A 24133-nucleotide genomic window follows, 5' to 3' on the forward strand; every position below is an offset into this window, starting at 1 on the left:
GTTTTACTCCAAATATACTCAGGAATTGCTGGTTAAAGTCCTTCGGGTACGTGATGATGATAAAAAACTTATATCGCTAATTCGCATAAGACATTCTTATTTCAGGATCTAGACAAGCCAATGTCTGTCTCGACACAGGTTTACCCTAGTGAGACAGGCATCGAAAAACCACTTGTAAAAAACTTTATATAGATAAATAAATAAAAAATGTAAATGAAATTGAAGACCTTCGATATGGTTTCATCAATTTCAGAAGTTTGGAAAAGCAAACAGACACGCCAACAATGCACTTCTATCGAGTTATCTCTTTAATCGTTGGCAGTAAAAGGTTTCCCGCCCCTGCTCCAAATTACCTGGATAGACCTTACAGTCTATAGTATAGGGTCTATCCTGTACACTGTACGCCACTGGATGATTGTAATTACATTTGCAGCGCGAGGGTCGCTATACGCTACATATAAATTAGGTACTACTATCTGTACGTACCTACGACAAAATGCTATTTGAAAATAGAACAGAAAAACGACTCTTTAATGGGACAAGTCAAAAGAGCCAAAGTAACGGGTGATGTAATTAATAACAGACGCACGCCCTACTGTATTACGAAACGCACAAAAATGTCAATAAAATCAAAATATTATTAGTATTACCATTAGATCAAGGTTCCCTAGTGCGAATTATTGTCACAAGTATACTACAGTTTCAGGCTACAATTCTTTTATAAATAGATTACACACCATTGGTAACTCTTATGCTATGTTAGCTGATGTTTTTAATATGCCTATATTGAAGTATAAAGCTGTATTAAATAAACGTTTTAGAAGTACATATTTCAACGAGACCTGCATAACAGGTTTTAGTTTTTGTTTCTTCTTTATATCTTTCACTAACTTTGTACTAAGGTATATTATTTTATCTTTTGTCTGATTTACTTATATAATCTCATAATTTTTATTTTCTTTCTTCTTTCTGTATTGTTCTATCTACTATCTACACTGTCGTTTAAGTTGTAGGGTAAATTATAGGGAGTTTATATCTCCCGAAAATAATGACAACATTACTTTTACCCACCATGTGAGGCTGGTATCACTGTGAACCTGCGCGCGATACCTCTAGCAGCAAATAATAGCAGCGGTCTAGCTGCCGGTTTAGCTCTAAATCTCCTCTAATGCACGCGATCTGTTTTGTTCATAAAATTATTGTAACGTGAGTTTTGTTGTAATAAAAACTAAATTGAAAATACCTAATTCTCATTCTTGCACACCGAGAGTAATCACGCAACCTTGGATTCTGCGGATTGGAGAACCACAGAATCATTCAGCCAACAACCAATTTGAATTGGCGATAATCACTAATCCTCCAAAAAGTAAATGGCACTTGTGCCGTCAATTCTAAATAAATAAATACGACTAAAGCCGTGCAAACGACGGTGATGCTTCGATTCTGAATGTGGTCTTTCACCGGGGAGGCACTATAGTAGTCAGTCCCTACTATCCATGCAAAGAAGTGCCTGCTGATCTACGATAACTAGTTACGTAGATATGACCTATGCGGACAGTACCCGACTTTGCCCGTACCTCTCCGATGTGACCTATATTCTTGACCTAAATTCCAGCCCTTCAAACCAACTGCCGCTGCATACATTAGTTTAATGGCCATGCCCTTGGCTCTTTAGACAGTTCCCTTAAATAGTTAAATAGTTTAATATTAAATGAGTCACGCAAGAAAATAACGTTATCCTGCGATAAAAACGTTTTTATATAACACGCCATGTTTTTACCTTTGCCGGAAATTTAAATGTATTATTTACATAAATAACCCCTGTATAAAACTAATGGAATATTCAAGTTCACTGGTCATGCGATGCTGGTGCGTGACTTTGAAAAGAAATTAAAAAATAAAATAAAACGTAAATGTGTAATTTCGTAGGCAGCCAGAAAAATAACTAAATACACTATGTTTTTTGTTATTAGGCAGTCAAATATTTTCAATTGGTTTTCTTCACTTTTTAAATGCCTTTAATTTCATGATATTAAGCGATAAAAATATCAAAAATGATCCTTGAAACATTGTTCTTAAGGTTTTGGAACTCGTAGACATTGAAAATTCATGCATTTCATCTACACATTTTGAGTTTTTTTTCTCTCTAGAAATTTTGCAGCTCAAAACACTTTGCATAAAACAAAGGGATTCTAAATGGATGAAGACTTCAGATAATTTGAAACAACAACATAGAAAGCAAAAAAAATAAATGAATAAGAAATAGTAAACAAATGAAAAATGGAAGACGTAAAGTCAGAAAGTAAAACTCTGCAGTAAAAATAACACGTACTGGACATAACTCCTCCATTACGTGAAGAGAAAACGTTTAAATATTCACGAGAAGGACGGAAACAGAGTGTAAAAGAACTCGTAAAATGAGAGTAGAGAAAGATGAACCCAGAGAAAGGGGAGGGGAATGAAACGGAAGGGAGAAGAGGAAATAAGTCATAAAAATAAAAGGAGAAATGGACGAGGAAGGGAATCGATTAGAAAATGCGAGTATATCAGGCAAGAAGCCGACTCGTTAAACGTGAGGCTGTTTGCGAATAAAGGAGTACACCAAGGTACGTCTTTAGTACCACTTAAAAAATATATTAGTAGTAAAAGTGGTGTGGTCGGGTATATTACTGGTCATGCTATGAGATACGTCTTTAATTTACTGTGAACATATTTAAGTAATACATTACGATAGAAAAGTAATCAAAACATCAATACAAAATCAAACTGACGTTCATATGTGGTAGATATTACTCAGTCAGTCAATATGATAAATTTTATCATATAAACAGGCGAATAAACGCTAGGACAATAGTCGAATAGATGAATAAACGTAACACTTGCTTACTTGCAAAGACGATTTTAGAAATTCGATTGTGTCCACATTTCGACAAGGAAGATATACACGTCGAGGTTATTGAAAACCAAACGAGAATGTTATTTGTATATTCTCACAATATTTAAAACTTAATATTGTAGAATAAAAATTATACTAGAAAAAAACTTTGAAGGATTTCAAAATTCATACAACTAGGAGAGATATTTATTTAATGATTAAGCTGCGACGCATGAATCTATCATTAAATTCTTTGGTGTATTTTTGTCTTAATATGTTTAAGCAGTTGAAAAATAACTCTAGAAATAATTTTCTAGAAATTTCACTGCAAAACAAACAAAAACAACACCATTGTGCAGCGTCGGGTGGTAATGCCGTTCTAGTTCTACCGATATTTCAAAGGAAGATGTTCCGAGGAAATAGCGTCATTGATCTCGAACATCTGTACAGCGTTTGTCACTTAAGAAGTGTCGTTTCCACGACCCTCAGTTCTCTTGTTCAACGGCTCGTCAGTGGAATGATTTTCCAGCATGTGTTTCCTCCCTCCTACAATAGGGTTCACTCCTTCTTTTCCAAAAAAGACCCTCCACACAGCATCCTCAAAGATGAAATAAGTCCCGAGGGAAATTATTTTCTTCAGGGCCTCCTGAAAACAGCTAAGCAGGCATTTTGCATTTTTTAGAACAGACACAGTTCAATCTAATTTTAATCACAGCTCTGACGGTTAATGCGGTTACAACCCGAAGCGTTAGTCAAGATTCCTAAAACCAAAAAATCTTTTAGAAATTTAAAATGTGTGTTTTTATGATTTCCCAGTAATACAAAACATATATAAAACGCCAAAATTGATTCCGCAATTACAGAAAATAATCAATACAACAGAATTATGCAAATCCATCCCCTCCCCCCCCTCCCCCCCTCCCCCCCCCCCACACACCCTTCCGCATTATCTGTTTTAGACCCTCTGAAGGCCGACCATTGTTTTTGCTTGTTGGAACTTTAGAAGGAAATGTCAGTCATAATATCGCGACTTGCGTATCTGTCGAGTGACGTCATTATCGCCTATTGACCTAGGAGTTTTTCCACCCACACAATCAAAGCATTTTTATAGCTTTACAAGCCGGTTTCGCCTGAGTATCAATCTCACTCATTCCTTATTGAACAATGATACAATAATTATTGTAAAAAATTGAATTAAAATATGACGTTAGTATTTCAAAGCTTCATTTATAACTCATGATGGAGACAACGAGAAAAATTTGCATTGACTTGGAAACACCAAACAGAAAAAGATGAGCCAGAGCTCATCGTTGGAGAGTTTTCGCTTGTCAAAAATCGTTTGCAGTATACCTACAATATACGTATTAAAGATCTAATTTTATCTTTTATGTACTGTGTTCTCTCGTAAACCACTATGTTTCTCCGCAGGGTTAGCCAGTTAAGATGTAACGCCACACTCGTCTGTCCTAGCAAACAATCCTTGCTGATCTTCGTACAAAATATTCTACGATGCAAACACAAGCATTACTTGAAGAACTAATCGTAGCACGAATTCGTGGAACGTACCAGACTCGCCCATTTTATCGTTTAACCGATGTGCAATGTCAAAAATCATTGAATCATCTTTATCTTAATACAAATCATTCTCACGTCGACCTTGCACTGTCTCCGGATATCAATTCGTAATTAAATCACACGTGCATTAAACACACATACGCCTTAGTATTTCCTCTACCAGTTTAAAACCTTCAAAATTAAATGTAATTAGTCTAACATGTCACGTACGCAATCAAAATGTACATGCAGAAGATGTCGATGACGTCCCAGGAAGACGAGGCAATATCAAAGGAATCAAATACCTCGGAATAAGAGTGTATGCACTGCGTGTATGTACTGCGTGTATGAGACGATGTATAAATGTGGATGAAGCGAGGAGTGTGTGAATGTGTAGTGTTATGTGGCGTTCTATGCTCACCGCTTGACCCTATGACGAAATTGAAGAAACCTTCAAAAATACTTAACAATAGAAGTTCCACAACCATATTTATGTGTAAATTCATGCACATTATGTCATAACCACGTGACATTAAAAAAAGCTTTGAAATAATAAAAGTCTGTCAAAAATTAAAATGTCAAATAAAAGATAGAATCAGTCATATTTTCACCTTGAATACTACTATTAATTTGTCGAATTTTACAAACGTTTTTTTATTTTTATTATTGAGATGTTATAAGATATGCACTGTTTTACGTGAAATTATCTCTCCTTTATTATTATGATTAGTGCATTTCGTCAATATTCAAGCTGTCACCGGGCACATTGCGCGGTTATAGTTTTTCGACCCCATTTTCACTTCGGCATTTTCCGCAACCGTTCGGCAATCTCCGTGGCCGCTTGGGCTGCTCGCGACCGCCCAAAACGCCGCCCTGCGCAAAACTAAATCTTCTACGCGGAGGGGTGCAAACGTAGCATAAACGAGAGGTGCAGATAATATAAACCACCATCGCAAAAGAGCGAGAACATTTACACTACATACAAAATCTCGACCACGTTTAGATAAGATTTTTTTTACTAATTTGCGCAATACTAAACATTAAATAGCCGCTTTTACACGTAGATCTATAAACGTTTCACGTAAAATTTACCACCCTCGAAAAAGGGCTGGAACATTTACACTACATGCATAATTTTCACAAGCTTTGAGAGAATTTTTTTTTAAATAGCAGTGTCATACACATAGTTCTATGAACGTTTCGTGTAAAATAAACACCCCTTACAAAAGGGCAGAGTCATATACATCATATAAAAGCAACTTTCTCACTTGGGTTGGAGTATTTTTTTGCTAATTTCCGCTATTTTAGAAATGAAATAGAGGAAAGTAACGTATACCATACGTATACGTCATACAAAGAAATTGCTATAATAAACAACCCTTATACAAATGATAGAACGATATATAATTTAAAAAAGTACATTTCTAAGAATTGGATATGTTTTTTTTTTAAATTGCTCATAGATCATATTTACAGAAGTAAGAAAACCACACCGGTTGAAACTAGTTAAATAAACCGCCCCTATCAAAAGGGTGTGTTTGTTTGTAGTACAAATATTCTTTGCATTTATTAATGATTTGACATTTGTATCACTGTCGTGTGACTTGTGACAATTCCTGTTTACATGACAGAAGTTCCATCTCATCGATTCTATCAAGGGCGGGGATGTCAGATAGAAACGTCTGATAGAAGTGTCACAACAAAAACGTCAGAATACAACAATGGGTTATTGTGCCGGAATGTTGATTTTGCTACAGGTAAATCATTTTAAATAGACCCTTGCTTGTGTATTGGGTAAACTGGATGGATAAAAAAATCAACAACCGACATTTATTTCGTATATTACCTACTAGAGAAATGCGTATACGTCCGCGTTGTTCGCGTGACTGCCTACCCAGCAACTGGAATCGACGACTCTACAAACCTCGCCAAAATGCCGATCGGATACGACCGACATTTATTTCGTATATTAATTGCTGTAATTTCATCTATTTTGCAATGATTATTTCAGCGTGTGTGTATGTGATTGCAACCGTGCCACATTTTATTTATTTATTTATTAATTAACGCCCTTTTCGGGGCTTTTACATGAGAATATTAAGAAATATACATTATTTATTGTACATAACTGAATTGCTTCATTAACAATACTTTATATTTGTTTAAAGATAAATTGAAGATGTCCACTGACTTGGTATTATTGTATCCCTCAAAAAATATCACATGCTTGATAGAATGCATTGTCATCGACAACCGAGTCTATTCAACTCGCCGTTCAATTTACACCTTCCATTTCATTCATTAATTCAAGAAAACAAAATCCAAATTTAAAAAAACAAATGTACCTATTTAAATGTAACGATTATTTATCTTTTAAAAGTTTTACGTTTGTATACAAATTAAAAAAATGTTTACAGTTCAAATAAAATTTAATACAAATAATATAGCTTAAACGTCCTAGGTACATCATTTTTTAACATTTAACCCAATAAACAATAAGTAAAAAAAATACATATGCAGGCCTTGAGGTGATTTTGCACAAAAACGGCGCTATAAAAATTATCCAAATAATATTTAATATATTAATGTGGACATTATAAAGTATACCTACATCACAATTAATGTGGAAATTATAAAGTGTACCTAAATCACAATTAATGTGGACATTATAAAGTGTACCTAAATCACAATTAATGTGGACATTATAAAGTGTACCTAAATCACAATTAATGTGGACATTATAAAGTGTACCTAAATCACAAATAATGTGGACATTATAAAGTGTACCTAAATTGCAATTAATGTGGACATTATAAAGTGTACCTAAATCACAATTAATGTGGACATTATAAAGTGTACCTAAATCACAAATAATGTGGACATTATAAAGTGTACCTAAATCGCAATTAATGTGGACATTATAAAGTGTACCTAAATCACAAATAATGTGGACATTATAAAGTGTACCTAAATCACAATTAATGTGGACATTATAAAGTGTACCTAAATCACAATTAATGTGGACATTATAAAGTGTACCTAAATCACAAATAATGTGGACATTATAAAGTGTACCTAAATCGCTATTAATGTGGACATTATAAAGTGTAACTAAATCACAAATAATGTGGATATTATAAAGTGTACCTAAATCACAAATAATGTGGACATTATAAAGTGTACCTAAATCACAATTAATGTGGACATTATAAAGTGTACCTAAATCACAATTAATTTGGACATTATAAAGTGTACCTAAATCACAATTAATGTGTACACTATAAAGTGTACCTAAATCACAATTAATGTGGACATTATAAAGTGTACCAAAATCATTATTAATGTGGACATTATAAAGTGTACCTAAATCACAATTAATGTGGACATTATAAAGTGTACCTAAATCATAATTAAACTGTTTAGGTATTTTTATAAATACTGTGGTAATAATGCTACGCACCCACTATATTATGAATTTGCGATGTAAGAGGGGACTGCGGACGGGTAATGCAATGTTATTGGTCCGCAAAAACAAATTCAAACGAGTCCTCTTTTGTATGATTTGCCTGTACTAGTTTCGAATTCGAAATTAGATTTTTTGACATCTCTGACGTCAGAGAGGCATTGGGCGACCTAAATTCTATTCTTAAAAGGGTTGATATTTGAATATGTGATATATTCTTACAGGACAGGGGTATTCAATCGAATCGTTTTAATGCTAAACGAAGTATCTAAATGTCAGAGGTCGCAGGTTAAAACCTCATTGAATTATAATGGATTAATGTGGTTTATCATATATTATTAAAGGTTTAGAAAAAATTAGCACCATTAAGTTTTGACGATTTTCGGCCCATTTTAGCTTTTGATCAAATTATGATCAATAAACAAGCATGATCGTTATTATTGAAAGTTGGATATACTATAATATCCTAACAGGATAAAACAGGACGAAGACAAAACAAAATACAGATCTTATGATCAAAAAATAGGGTGGGATAAGTTAGGTTTCTTTTTTGTTATTATTCTGAACTTTTTTTCGATGCTTTGTTTTGTAACTGAGCCACATTACACATGTAAGAATACACGGTGTCCGGAAAACTAGCGGGAAACTATTGAATCTATATAACATACAGAACCCGAAGGGTTAAAAAAACCTTTTGAACCAGCTGATATAAAATATCCTTAGCGACCTACATTTTTTAATTTGTCCAAAAAATGGCAATTTCGAAAACAATTTACTCGAAGACGGAAGCTTGAATGAAAAAATCGACTCCATTTATTTTTACGTTAACCCCACACAGGAGGCCCTGGGGAAAATAATTTCCCTCAGGACCTATGTCATTTTTTGGGATGCTGTTTTGAGGGACTTTTAAGGAAATGAAGGAGAGGAAGTTCTGGGAGGTATGAAGGGTGGGTGGGAATCTAGGGATCGGTGGAATGATCTATCCCTCCCGCTGCGACGCAATGCGATGGGTCAAGAGAGACCAGTTAGAGAGGTCAAATGGTCTCCCCAAACAAGACACGCAAGGAAGGCGCATCCTGAACACACCTCTCCCGATGAACCCGGATAACCCTGCTAAGTCACCAAACGTAGAGAACCACTTGGAGTGACCTATGGCAGAGGAATGGTTCCAGGGGCGGCGGTACCACAAACCCGCTTCCCAAATGTGATGTAGATTCATTGATTTCCCGTTTGTACTACGAGTTTACGGACACCGTATATAGGTACAAAATATTTTTGATGGTACAAAAACATACGAAAGTTTTCTTAAAGCTAACGAGATTACATTTGAAAAAAGTAGCATTAAAACTGGGAAGAACTTTAAAAATACACTCTGCTCCAAATGAGAAAAACTAACTCGGTTAACACGAAAGAAAACTGTACAGGTAAAATTGGGGAACATTACAAAGTTTTGATACGTTAAGATGTGAACACAAGAACAACCCCGTGGAAAAGTAGAAAAATGAAAAATGGATTCAGTCAAATTTTATCTATATTTTGCCAATAAGACGAACGTATCAGTGAAATCACGTTTTCAATTAATGTTTATTACGAATCGGTTTATCTTATCAATTTCAAAAATTGTGTTTTGGATAAATTAAATTTTTTTGAGCAGAATTAAAAATGAAGTCGTAAAAAACGAAGTTTTATTAAAACTATAATACGTCTATTTTAATACAATTTTTATTTTTGTTTGACTGAGGATTGTATTCCTTCCCGGGGACTGGAGTCAATCGCGCTAACAACCTCGCCAAATGCTGATCGGTTAGGACCTAAATTTATTTCGTATATTAACTGCTGTAATGTCATCCAATATCAGATAAATTCTTATATGTCTGCTTGTGTGTACGCGATTGCCACTAAAATATGTTGATAGAATGCATTGTCACTGACAACAAGTCTATTTGCCGTCAGGAAGTGGGTTAATTTTATCTTCCAAGATTTGCTTTTATTCATTACCAAAAACGAAAGTAAAATTCAAATACATGTATTTAAGAAATACTATTTTAAATATTAAATGTAATATTCCACTGAATAATAAAAATTCAACAATTTTCAAACACGCCCTTGAAAGTGTACAAGTCTAATCCGCACGTAAAATCGGTGGAAAAAAATTACGCGTGTCAAATTTGTGAATAATCCCTTGTGCTTCTCTTTTAAGGATAAGTTTTCAGAGCGCGAATTCTTTTGTTAAGGAATTTGACACGGTTTTGTACCGCATTATTTATTCAAAACGGAGGCAAACCCTCTTTCTTCTTTCCCGACCTTATCCGGAATATTGTGCCTGGCTTATAACTTGAACGTGTCTTAACTTTTGCCCGACGTATCTACCGCTTGTACTCTTTATCGGAAATTGAAATTGTTTCGATTTGCCTTAATCTCCCCTTTTGTGCCTTTTCTAGAAGGGGTAGATAGAGAGATCGAAACGCCAAACCACTCTGTCTCTTCATGCACCACTTGAGTCATTTACATTTATACATTCTCACACATACAACTTCAACATGACCCGATACAATATTTGATGCGTTTTATCGTACCAGAGAATATATGAAGCAAATGTGGATGGTGGAAGAAGTCGGGAATGCTCGAGGAAGATAGGGCACTATCAATTTTAGAATTATAGAAGAGTATGTATGAATGTGAATGAGGCAAGGAGTGTTTGCCAAGACCGCGTTGTTTGGCGATCCGTCCTCTCTGCCCACCCCTGCGGAGAAACAGCGTGATGGTTAGTTGGTTAGTTAGTCTTTAGGACTAGGACCGACCCGAGTATAGGCCTGGGCGCGCGACCGCCAATTACGAAGTTCGAAGTAAACTGCACTGTTCAAATAGTCTAATCACTCTGTTTATTAACTATGCTTGCGGTAAAACAACACACAAATCAGCAGTAATAACGAGTATCAATAATGATTGCCTCCATCTGCAAACTGTCGTTGCTCGATGACACTATTTGAGCATATGATATTTCAAAAACCGACGCGCGCCCAGGCCTGTACTCTACGCCTTGATACTATTCTACCGACGTAAACTTGACTGACACGTCTGCCTTGTTTTGTTTCGTTTCTTTCCGTTTCTTGATTTTGTTCATTACACCTTTTTCAAATAGAGGGCACATCTAGCGAAACCAAAACCAATTTCTAAAAAAATGGTATTCCCAGAGACGTATACCATTTTTCTCCGCAGGCGAAATTTAATTATTCCTACATATATACGAGGGAATATTTATCACGTTACCAGGAGTCAACTAAAGCGTGGAATTGTAAAATAATTATTTATTTATGGTGCGGTTGAGCCGGTTGCGAAAAATTATCAGGGAAATCCTTAACCTTTTCCGACCTGCAATAAAAGTGGTAAATAAATATTTCACGCTTTTAAAAATAACCCTTGGAGCCTCTCATATTTTGCAATGTATTTTCCACGGAGGAAATTTCCTTCCTCCGTGGTATTTTCTCAAAGCGAACTGTCAAAATGCTGATTGCGAGGTATAATCTTTTCGCATTATATTAAATTCCAGATAAATTCCCTGCATATGAACGTATTTCAAAATAAAATACAGTTTTTGAGAGCAGATAAAAGACTTTTACAGATGTTAGTATTACACAGAGATGTGCAAAATGGGTACCCAAAACCATTTGAAATGCAAAATGGAAATGGGTCAAAGTTTTCCATTTGAAAATGCAAAATGCAAAATGGTTTTTAGAAAAGCATTTCAAATGCAAAATGCAAAATACCTATTTTCAAAATGCATTGAAAATGCAAAATGGTTTCTCAGGTCAAACAATTAAAATAATTATAGAATTGTTAAACAGTTTTGTCATTTAATAATGGACATCAATGTAGAACAAACATATTACATGATGGTAAATCAAAAAATGCCACGACTACGGATTATGAACCACAAAAAATTTGCGCGGGACAAATGTTGCCAACGTAAAAACATAGAAACTGCTATCTAACATTTAATATTACAACGTCATAGCCCCATGTTCAGTATTTTTTGTAATGGTATCACTCAATTGCCAGGGCTTCTACCAGGGAGCTTCAAATGTAAATTATTGAAAGGACACAGGTTCAAGTCCCGTTGGCGTCATGTATCTTTTATCATGAGATTTTTCAATGTGGATGAGTATTTCAGGCTACCAATTATTGCTTATAAATAATTGTCAAATTATCTCTCATAGCGAGGTTGAGGACCGACTGATATTTGGGACTTATGAAAAAAAGATGAGTGGAGATAGTAGGAAGAATGTTGCAAAAAAGCATTTAAAATGCAAAATGCAAAATGGTTTTTAGAAAAGCATTTAAAATGCAAAATGGAAAATACCCATTTTGCATATTGCATTTCCATTTGAAATGGATTTATTTGAAATAAAGCACATCTCTGGTATTACAAATATATATATTCAATTAAAAATATTCAAATTTTGAACGCAAACGTAGATAATGTTTTTAATATTGTTTTTCAATCGTTTTATCTTATAGACTGTAATTGCTATTACTACCACTATACACAAAACTAAAAAAACATATTTAATTAGACGTACTTATTATAAAAGTTGTCGCCACTTGCTGTTTCATAGATTTATTATAAATTTTGCGAGATCCGTTCATGGTAAACTTTTGAATGCAAGTAGCGCGGTGTTCTCTCTTTCTACTCCTGTTTAAATCAAGTATCTCACCCTAATACACAATGAGAGCATGAAATTAACGAGTCCATAGAGAAATATCTCCCAAAATTCTGTACAGACGTCTAAGAGAAATGTCTCCATAGTTGCTCTTGGGGTTAATTGAAAAATTGTTTCTTCATTTTCATTAGAAATAATTGCTACGTTGTTTTGAAATAACACTAGGCCGCAAAGGATGTGCACCACTCAATATTAAAAATGATACACTGTAAACAAAAAACACATTGTCAAAATATAAACATAGCTACCGCCTGAACTAGTAGCTAAAATCAAATGAAAAAAATAGCACACGAAGACAGTACTGTCAGCAATTTGAAACGGAAACCACCAACTTTTATTCGTTCTAGATAGGGGGGGGAAATCTTAAAATCTACCAGTTTTCTTACACGGTTCGAAAGGGCTAACACGTAAATGAAAATACCTTTCCGTACATTACCAATATATTTTTGATATGTAAATATCAATACAAATTGAAAATATCTCCCGAGTAAAAATAAATGCCGCCAACGGGAAGTGAACCCGCGCCTTTGATGTCCGGTCAGGTGCTCTGAACCACAGAGCCTAGTCGGCTTATTTCCAACCCGCCAAATAATTCAATATGTAGTACTAGTACCTCAATCAACAATTACTGCTTATTATATTTTCTCCACCTGTAAACAACCAACTATATTTTTGTAGGAAAGGTTTTGTTAGTGCTAAATTTCTCACTAGATGGCGTCGAGGCATATTATATCTTCATTTGTTGGTGATATATTTTTGACTTTCCAAATATTATTATATTTTAATGATACACTAATGTTTATAAGACAAGGTTTATAACAAATAATTATACGCAATAATTATTCGCCTGAAATATCAATAGAAATTGAAAATATCTCCTTAGTAAAAATAAATGCCGCCGACGGGAATATATTTTTATACATTTTTGATATAGGTAGAGCACCGGCTTTAGGGATGAACATTAAAAAGGGTTCAAACGCTTATCAGGTAATGGTTTTTTAATCATATCATGTAAAAGCAATGGCGAGCTTTTACGAAATACTTAAAGGTAAATTATTTATATGGTTGGTGCGTACTGCGTACGTTCGTTTTGGTTTTCAAAACACTGTTGTTATGGAACGATTTTCTTTAAATATAATATACTAGTTTTCATGTTAAAGTCGTTGCTTGGAGTTATGGATGGTTGGAAAAGAAATATTTTATTTTTTGATGATAAACTAATGTTTATAGGACAAGGTTTTTTTATGCATGGCACAAAGGATAACAAATTATTATAAGCAATAATTACTCGCCTGAAATATCTTTACAAATTGAAAATATCTTCCGAGTAAAAATAAATGCCGCCGACGGGAATTGAACCCGCACCTTCTGATTGGCGGTCAGTTGCTCTGAACCACTAAGCTACGTCGGCTTATTCCCAACCCGCCAAATAATTTAACACATACTAGTATTTCAATCAACAATTTGTCTTATAAAAATTAGTTTATCATTAAAAAATAATTATATTTGACAAGTCAAAATATTTCCCCATACATAAAATATGTCTCTACGCCATCTAGTGGGAAATTCAGCACTAACAAATAAAGTTGGTTGTTTACATATTTGTAATTTACTAAAAGATCATCAGAAACCAGTCATTTTTCTACGTGTGTTCATAAAAGATTTTTTTTTTCAAATGTGAAATTGTCTTGTTCATTAATTTGGACTTTCTTACTAGCATGGTACCTACCTGCCTGAAGAAAGTTTGAAAATCAATTGTCATTGAGATAGTGACATTTATTGAAATTATATTTCATATTTCCCATTTGGAATAATGAAGTATTTAACATATGTAAATATATAAATGAAACGTAAAAATCTATAAAAAACAGCTGAAATACAAGCTTTTGGCCGGTAGTTACGGCTTTCAAATAATCTTTCATCTTTTGGGAGAGTTATTCTTTGATCGTACAAAATAGCCAGCCAATTTGGGTTACTTCCTCAACAATCTCTCTTTCCAATTTTATCAAAATATCAACCGAAAGCCCCTACTCGTATAAAGGGCGTCATTTCACTATCAGATCCGCATTGAACCGATAAAATCACGTAAATCACAAGCCGTAAAACTACCCCACTGTGCCCCTAATGGGGTAACATTGCACGATTAATTTATTATTGGTGCCCTGAATACTTTTGTTTAAAAAATTAAGCTGATGTTTTTAATCACACATCTCTCACACGGTGACCGGATAACTCATCATAATGATAATTCATCAATTTTTAAAAAGTTATATAAAGTCATGGAAAGTGATGAAACAAAAACTTTATTAACTGGGTTAAGTAGGTTAGGTTAGGTTTAAATTTTATTTTTTTTCATCGTTTCTAATGACTTTATATTACTTTTTAAAAGTGCGTTGAATTGTCACTGTGTTGAGTTATCATGGAACCCTCTCACACATACGGTGATGTGTGTCGGTACATAATACATCAAAAGGTGTAAAAATAAATTAGTAATGAAAACGCGTGAATCGATAAAAAATGTATTCAATTTTAAGCGGTTTATTTTTTTTATGCTGACTGGCGTCCTGGTGAAAGAACACCATTGAGAAACGAAACGTTGCTTGAAATGGCTTTAGTTTTGTTTAGTGACCAGATTTTACTAGCAAGGTGCTTACTTATCTTCTTCCCGACATCTCCTTCTCCTCGTCATCATTTATTGGAGATGCCATAGTCTCACTAGCCCACATAACAAAAAAAATCTGTTTACCCTAAGTTATAATTTGTTATAGATTGTGTATAGTTAATAGAATCCTGAAAAAATGTATTTTCCACAAAAAAACGGCGCTATAAAAATCATCCAAATAATATTAAATTTCATAACATTGTCACAAGAATTTGGTCGCAAGTGAAATTATGTTAGTTACAAAAAAAATATTATTACAATTTTTTCGGGGTATTATGCCGTGTTGCTCTTCCAGCTTCTTTAGTTTACATACATACATACTCACTTCACCACAATCTACACATCTGCCCTGATTATGTACACTGTAACGCTCTCCGAAACGTCGGCTAAAGAAGAAGGAACAAGGCGTAATACCCCATAAAATAAATCATCACACTAATTTTGACGGTGATATCAAACAAGATAATGTTCACATTACACAAAATATTTTCAACGTTATAATAATATGATAAAAAATGTTAACAATGGTCCAAGTAACCCGCATTTACGGTAAGACATTTCAAAATAATTCACATTTTGAAATATACTATTTATTAATATTTCCATTTAAAATTTCCTTTACAGGTATCCTAGTTCTCTTCACAATAGAAAAGAGCACAAAGCAACTATATCAGAACTCCTACTTCCCCACCTCCTCTCGGTGAGGGGAGGCAGATAACTTGTTGCGCAATGCACTGCGTCAGAGAGTCGACACGCCCCTGCTACACTACCACCCCTCTATCCTCTATCTCTTGTCCTTCCCCTAATAGTTAGTGTTGTAATAATGCTTTGTTAAGGAGGGGGGGGGGCGTAATCTATTTTGCACTACCTTGTTATTTTTCTAGTTACACCTTTTAATTTGCAACAACTTTTTCATCAGGGTTGAGGAAATTCTTTGATAACGAATTTATTTTGAATAGAAAATCAAAGAGTTGATTTATATATATCGTGTATACTTGCATATTATACTTTTCAATTTATTAGGATACAAGCTTATAAATATCATTGTAATATTTATATAATCATTGAAGAAGCTAATATCACTAACTTCCAATGTAAATATGAAAGAGACAACGAAACAAAATAATAAGTTAACTGCCTCAACCAGGACTAAAACCCAGATCATCTAGTCTTCCTCTACCAATATTGACGTATTTTTAATTAATTTTTACATTCCGTAATTTTTATATGATGCTTCCATTTTTAAATGACTAAATTCTGTCATTCTTATCAATCTTATACTTTCATTTTTAAATGACTATATTCCGTAATTTTTATCAATCTTATACTTTCATTTTTAAATGACTATATTCCGTATTTTTTATCAATCTTATACTTTCATTTTTAAATGACTAAATTCCTTAATTTTTATCAATCTTATACTTTCATTTTTAAATGACTATATTCCGTTATTTTTATCAATCTCATAATTCCTTTATGAAATTACTAAATTCGATTAGTTTTATCAATCTTATACTTCCAATTTTGATTTACTAAATTACACCATTTTTATCAATCTCATATTTTCATTTTTGAATTACAACATTCCGTAATTTTTTATCAATCTCGTACTTCCAATTTTGCATTAATACATTCCGTCATTTTTATCAATATCATACATTCATTTTTTAATTACTACATTCCGTCATTTATAGCAATATCGTACTTTCTTTTTTTAATTACTTGTTCAATTTTGCAGGCTACCGACATCTGTAGTCTAGAAATTTGAAGTTACTACGTTTAACCAAAATGGTGTGAGTCCTTGCTTAGAAAATAGTGTCAATTTGGTCGGTATAGCAGGTTTCATTTTTACTGCTAGATATCACAATGACAAATGTTTTATTTACATGTGGTGGTTTTTTGAAGTCTTTAAAAAGGCTCGCATTATGTGTTTTTTCGTTCTTTTCTCAACAATAACTCGATAATAAACAAGCTCATAAGTCAGAGCGATCGTAGCAGTGTTATTCGCACAGTTTCTTTATAAAATATTGTACCTGTTTCAATAGTTTGAAATAAATGTAAAGTGGTATCAAGAAAACCAGTTTTTATTCAAAAAGGATCATCCCCAATTTTTAACATTTGATCCTTCAACCGGATTACGATCAGGAGATTGTATAAAAAAAAACAAAGAACCAGCAGCCAAAAGGATACAAAATTGATTGAAACTGGAAATCATTAAGGAAAGTGGACCACATCGCAAATCTGAGATAAGTATTCAGTGCTTTCCTTCCTATCATCCATTTTATGTTTATTCAGGTCTCATGTAATTTAAACGAGATTAATCTTAAATAGAGTCAATATTATAAATAAAATCACTACCCACTTGAAAATAAGAATATAATATTATTGAATAGTGTTCTCAAATAGTATTGTCAAGATTGTCGTGGTATTCTTTCAAACGGGTGTTTGCTAAAATAAAATAATTGTCAACCGATATTAACAAAATATAATTAAAAATGGAAAATATGAAGTCATTAATAAACAAACGCGGCGTAATCAAAGGAAAACTAACCCGATTCGCGGATTCCTTAAATGCATTGTCGGTAAATGAAATTAAATTAAGATATGAGCGGGTGAAATCATTGTTAGATGAATTCGAAGCAGTTCAACAGAAAATTGAAATGTTACCGGATTCAGACGAAATTGAAAATTATAGTCAACGAGAAGCTTTCGAAAACCAATATTTCTCAGTTTTGGCAACGGCCAAAGGCGCGATCGAATCCGTCGATCAAAGTAAGGTGGAAATTAAACTACCCAACCTCCAATTACGGGAATTTCATGGCGATCAGAAAAATTGGGTTAATTTCGTCGAAACCTTCAAGACTTTAGTCCATAACAATAGAAATTTAAGCAACGTACAAAAATTCTTTTATTTGCAATCAACTTTAAAGGGAAACGCATTAAAGATAATTGCTAATCTAGAAATTTCTGAATTAAATTACATTTCCGCTTGGGAATTATTAAATGAACGTTATGCAAATTTAAGAACTACCGTTCATAAACACATCCAAGCTCTATTTTCATTAAAAGACATGAAACAAGAAGAGCCTGTAGCATTGAGGTATCTAATTGATGAAACAAACGTTAGTTTAAAGGCATTACAAAATATCGGGGTCAAGGTAGATCAATGGGATCCATTGGTTATTTATATAATATCAAATAAATTAGACGCAGCTACCCGAAAAAATTGGGAACAATATATATTACAAGACGAATTACCGACGTTAAAGGAATTCTTAAAATGTTTATCTGCTAGAGCCCAAGTATTGGAACTGATGAACGCTTCTGAGAAAAATTTTTCTAGCTTACATAAAACACAACTAGGCAACAATAATTGCAAAAAAGATTCATCAGTATTTTTAGCGGTAAAGGCTAACAACTGCATTTATTGTAACGAGAAAGGTCACCATATTTATTATTGTAAAAAATTTCTGAAATTAAAATTACATGAGAGGATTGATGCTACGAAATCAATCCAAGCTTGTTTTAAATGTTTAAAGGTGGGTCACCAGGCACAGAGTTGCAAGGCAACCTTTTCTTGCAGGCGTTGTGGCAAAGATAATCACAACACCTTACTACACAATGAGGTACCTCTGCGGGAGGCCTCCAATATGGATGCTGATAACGAGGTTTCAGTATCGAATTTTTCTGCATCGGATAAAGCAGAAAAAATAATATTATTGTCAACTGCCAACATAGGAGTTGTGGGTAGTAACAATAAAATTTTTAAAGCCCGCATTCTGATTGATTCAGGGGCCCAGTCAAATTTTATGAGAGCAGAATTTGCTAATAAATTAAATTTACCATGTGAATTGATAAACAAACCCGTTTCTGGGATCCATAATAACATCACTCACATAAAAAAGAGAATTTCAGTGGAGATGAATTCGCTTCATACTGATTATAAAAGTGAAATATCATGTCTGATTTTACAGGAGATTACAACAAATTTACCACAAGTGACAATGGCGAAAAAAGACTTCAAGTTACCACGAGGATTGGAGCTAGCTGACCCGAACTTCAATATAGCTGCACCCATCGACATCCTGTTGGGCGCGGAGAGCTTTTGGGAAATCCTAACCAACGATAGATTGAAACTCGAATCGGGACCAACACTTCAACGTACGCAACTGGGATGGATCATATCAGGACCAATCCACATGTACCCAAAGCAAAGGCCTGTATCAGATTGTTGTAATTTATCTATAATTAAAATAACTCACCAAATAGAAAAATTTTGGAAATTGGAGGAGATTAATCCCACTAAGATTCTAAATCATGAAGAAAAGGCTTGTGAAGCCAGTTTTGCTAGTACTCATACTAGACAAGACGACGGTAGATACGTAGTAAGTTTACCGCGTCGAGCATGCATTGATCAGCTGGGAAGTTCATTGCTCACTGCTGAAAAAAGATTTAAAAATTTAGAAGGAAAACTTGTGTCAAATCCCGAATTGAAGACACAATATATACAATTCATGCGTGAATATGAGGAATTAGGTCATATGGAGGTGTGTGACCAGTCAAAGGGGGATCGTGAATCCTATTTTTTACCTCATCACGCTGTAACAAAAGAATCAAGCACTACTACTAAAGTGAGGGTCGTTTTTGACGGCTCCGCCAAAACTTCAAATGGAATTTCTCTCAATGACGCCTTGATGACAGGACCTGTTATACAAAAGGACTTATGCACCCAACTATTGCATTTCAGGAAACATCAAGTAGTACTGACGGCTGACATCGAGAAGATGTACCGCCAGATTAATGTGTGTGAAGCGGACCGTGACCTGCAGAAGATAGTGTGGCGCGAGTCGCCGCAGGAGGTGCTCAAGCATTACCGTCTGAAGACAGTCACATATGGTCTGGGGCCTTCCTCTTTCTTAGCCACTAGAAGTCTACGGCAAATTGGTATGGATAACAATATAAATTTTCCTAGAGCTAGTCAGGTCATAGAAAATGACTTCTATATGGATGACTTGTTAACCGGAGGAGATGACATGGAATCCTGTAGAGAGTTAAAAGAGCAATTAATCAACATCTTTTTGTCTGCGGGGATGACCTTGAGGAAATGGAGGTCCAATGTCTTGGAGTTGTCAGCCGAGTCGGGCCAAGCTAAGATTGCCGAATCAGGCAATTCTGAAAAAATTATTACTGACAATCCAAAGACTGAGAAAATATTAGGATTAATATGGAATAATGAATCTGATTATTTTTCTTATGTAATAATGAAACCATCAAGTCGAACCGAGAGTAAAAGACAGATATTATCTTGCATCGCATCAACCTTCGATCCATTAGGTCTTCTAGGACCGATTATAGTTGTAGCCAAATTGATAATGCAGAAGTTATGGCAGTCTAAAGCAGCGTGGGATGATCCATTGCCTAATGAAATATTAGCACCCTGGAGGTCCTACCTTCAAGAATTAATTCAACTAAATGTGTTGAAAATACCAAGAAAAATTATTTGCAGGCAATCTACATATCTACAACTACACGGTTTTTGCGACTCATCTGAGAAAGCGTACGGAGCCTGCGTTTACATGGTGTCGGTGGACCATGTCGGTAAGCGGCATTCACATTTAATAACGTCCAAATCAAGAGTGGCGCCATTGAAGTGTATTTCCCTGCCCAAGTTGGAGCTTTGTAGTGCTGTGCTACTGGCTAAATTAATTAAAAACGTAAAACAAGCGTTAAATATAGTGGAGATCGACACACATTATTGGTGTGACTCCATGATAACGTTGTGCTGGCTGAAAGGTCAACCTACGAGATGGGCTACTTTCGTTGCAAACCGAGTAGCCGAAATACAAGAACTTAGTGATCCAGATCTATGGAGACATGTATCATCAGCCGACAATGCAGCAGATATACTTTCAAGAGGAACCACTACAGATAAATTGATAAATTCTGCAATATGGTGGAATGGACCAAGTTGGTTGACCGAGGGAGTCAACGCTTGGCCTATATCAAATATTTCGTGTTCAAACCCTCCTGAACTCAAAGGCAAAAATATTCTATTATCCACAGATATTCAAGAATGGGAGATATTTGAAAAATTCTCATCATTTATTAAATTGAAAAGAGTTACTGCGTATGTATTGCGATTTGTCAATAACTGCAGAAGTGTTAAGGGTAAAATTTCAGACAATTTAAGTGTGGCTGAATTGGAATCAAGCTTGAAATGTCTATTGAGATCAGCTCAAATACACGCCTTTCAAAAGGAATTGAAAGAATTAAAAAACCATGGCATCGTCAACAAGAAAAGTAATTTAAAATCTCTTAATCCCTTCTTACATGATGGTCTAATATATGTAGGCGGTAGGTTGAATTTGGCTACACATTTATCTTACCAACAAAAACACCCAGTTATCTTGCCGGCTAAACATAAGCTAACTGAATTGATAATACGTCACTACCATTATGTAAACCTACACGCAGGACCTCAAGCTTTGTTAGCTAAAATACGATTAAAATTTTGGCCCATCTTTGGTAAAAATACTATTAAAAAGATATTACATAAATGTGTTGTATGTTTTAGATGTCGTCCCCGAACCGGTCATCAAATCATGGGAAATTTGCCACCCGAAAGAATTACGCCGAGTCGTCCTTTCGCTATCACCGGAATAGATTACGCCGGACCAATTCTAATTAAAAGTGGGACGCTGAGGAAGGCTTCCCTCGCAAAATCGTATTTATGTATCTTTATTTGCTTCTCAACCAAGGCCGTTCACTTGGAATTAGTTTCGGATTTATCTAGCAATGCTTTTTTGAACAGTTTAAAAAGGTTTATATCCCGTAGGGGACAACCTGAAAAGATCTTTTCCGACAATGCTAGTAATTTTAAAGGAGCTAGCAGCAGACTCAAAGAGCTGTACACCAGCTTGAGGGAAAACAACGACAATATTCAAAATTATTTAGTGAACAGAGGTATTGAGTGGAAGTTCATAACCCCTCGAGCCCCTAATCAGGGAGGTTTGTGGGAAGCAGCAGTAAAATCAGCAAAATTCCATTTATATAGAATCACTAACAATTCTTCATTAACATTTGAACTCTTATATACCTTAATTTGTCAGATTGAGGCCTGTTTGAACTCCCGTCCATTAACTTCCTTATCCGACGACATCCATGATTACCAACCTCTTACCCCAAACCATTTCCTTATAGGCACTGAATCCTGTATCATTCCTGAGAGAGACGTCCGGGCGATACCGGACAACAGACTAACTCAATATCAGAGGATCAGTTCGCTAATTCAATCTTTTTGGTCTAGATGGAAGCAAGATTACCTGATGGAACTACAAAAGAGAACTAAATGGCAGACCAGCACTCAACGGGCACTGCAAAAAGACGATCTGGTGATTTTAAAGGAAGATCATTTACCTCCACCTTTATGGAAAATGGCCCGAATTCTGCATACACACCCTGGAGCGGATGGAGTAGTACGAGTTGTTACCCTAAAAACACCTCAAGGAGTCTTTGTGAGGCCCATCACAAAGATATGTCTGATGCCCCTGGATTCAGACACTAAACCTGTAATTGACGTCCCGGACCTTACCAAGGATTGATTATGTACATTACACTATGATGCTTATCTTCTCGACTCCACCTTGGATGGATCAAGCAGAAGACCTGAGAAGAAAGAAAAAAAAAAAAGGAACAATAATTGTGTTGTGTTCAGTGTAAACTATATTATTTGTGTTATTGAACTATTTAAATATGTAAAAATTAGTATGCAGACGTGTGTAATTTAGTCATTTTTGAATTTTTTTTTTGGTTATTTAATAGGATTAATAATTTTCTAGTTATTTTTAGTTAATTAATAGAGTAATTCAACAGCATTTATACAGTTAAATTTATAAGTTTACCAGTAGGGCATAAAAAAAAGGGGGTTTTATTTTGTTAATTTCTGCTATTTTGAATTATTTTGTTAGTATTTTTGTGGTATATTTAGATTAAGAATTTTTAGTTTATTCTGTTTGGTTTATAGTTTATTTTTAAATAGATTATCATTCAAAAATTTAGTGCAATTTTTGAATCCCGCCCCCTGGCAATATGTTCAATTTTGCAGGCTACCGACATCTGTAGTCTAGAAATTTGAAGTTACTACGTTTAACCAAAATGGTGTGAGTCCTTGCTTAGAAAATAGTGTCAATTTGGTCGGTATAGCAGGTTTCATTTTTACTGCTAGATATCACAATGACAAATGTTTTATTTACATGTGGTGGTTTTTTGAAGTCTTTAAAAAGGCTCGCATTATGTGTTTTTTCGTTCTTTTCTCAACAATAACTCGATAATAAACAAGCTCATAAGTCAGAGCGATCGTAGCAGTGTTATTCGCACAGTTTCTTTATAAAATATTGTACCTGTTTCAATAGTTTGAAATAAATGTAAAGTGGTATCAAGAAAACCAGTTTTTATTCAAAAAGGATCATCCCCAATTTTTAACATTACTATAATCCGTCATTTTTACAAATCACTTATTCTACTTTTGAATCGCTTCATTTCGTGATTTTTATCAATCTTCTACAAAAATTTAAGAATTCCCTAATTAAAGAATTACAACATTCCGTTATTTTTACCAATATACATCCATGTTTGAATTTCTGTGTCTTTGTCTCTTACTTATTTTCGTTGAGAGTTACATATGTTATAACTATACATATGTTTTTTTGCATTGCTTAGTGTGCAAGCAGTAAAAATCATTAAGGCGATGCACTACGTCGTGTAATATTTTAAATTGAGCCGCTATCAATAACAACCCTTACGTAGATGGCGATAAGTTTTAAATTCCCGCTTAACACCATCCGCCTGTTTTGATTTAT

At 34.5% G+C, this 24133-nt stretch overlaps 2 protein-coding genes and 1 non-coding gene across 6 annotated transcripts in view; 1 reads left to right on the plus strand and 2 right to left on the minus strand.

Annotated features, from left to right (window-relative positions):
• The window catches only part of LOC149414820 (uncharacterized), a 399189-nt gene that overhangs the window by 65182 nt on the left and 309874 nt on the right, over positions 1-24133 (minus strand). The window lies entirely within an intron of this gene.
• On the minus strand, positions 13952-14024 carry TRNAG-GCC (transfer RNA glycine (anticodon GCC)). Its single transcript has one exon. It is a non-coding gene; the product is annotated as a tRNA-Gly (tRNA).
• LOC149414822 (uncharacterized) lies at positions 17761-23744 on the plus strand. Of its 2 annotated transcripts, none has more exons than XM_089643563.1 (2): positions 17761-21629; positions 21850-23744. In XM_089643563.1, the coding sequence occupies exons 1-2, from the start codon at positions 17771-17773 to the stop codon at positions 21936-21938; spliced, it is 3948 nt and encodes a 1315-aa protein (XP_089499689.1). In that variant the 5' UTR covers positions 17761-17770; the 3' UTR covers positions 21939-23744. The 2 variants fall into 2 exon arrangements, with proteins under 2 accessions (XP_089499689.1, XP_089499690.1); XM_089643564.1 differs by having other exon boundaries at positions 17761-20219; positions 22582-23744.

The sequence above is a fragment of the Hesperophylax consimilis genome, chromosome 19, assembly GCF_061612785.1.
Source record: "Hesperophylax consimilis isolate HC1 chromosome 19, BYU_Hcon_1.0, whole genome shotgun sequence".
In the NCBI taxonomy this organism is placed as follows: Eukaryota; Metazoa; Arthropoda; class Insecta; order Trichoptera; family Limnephilidae; genus Hesperophylax; species Hesperophylax consimilis.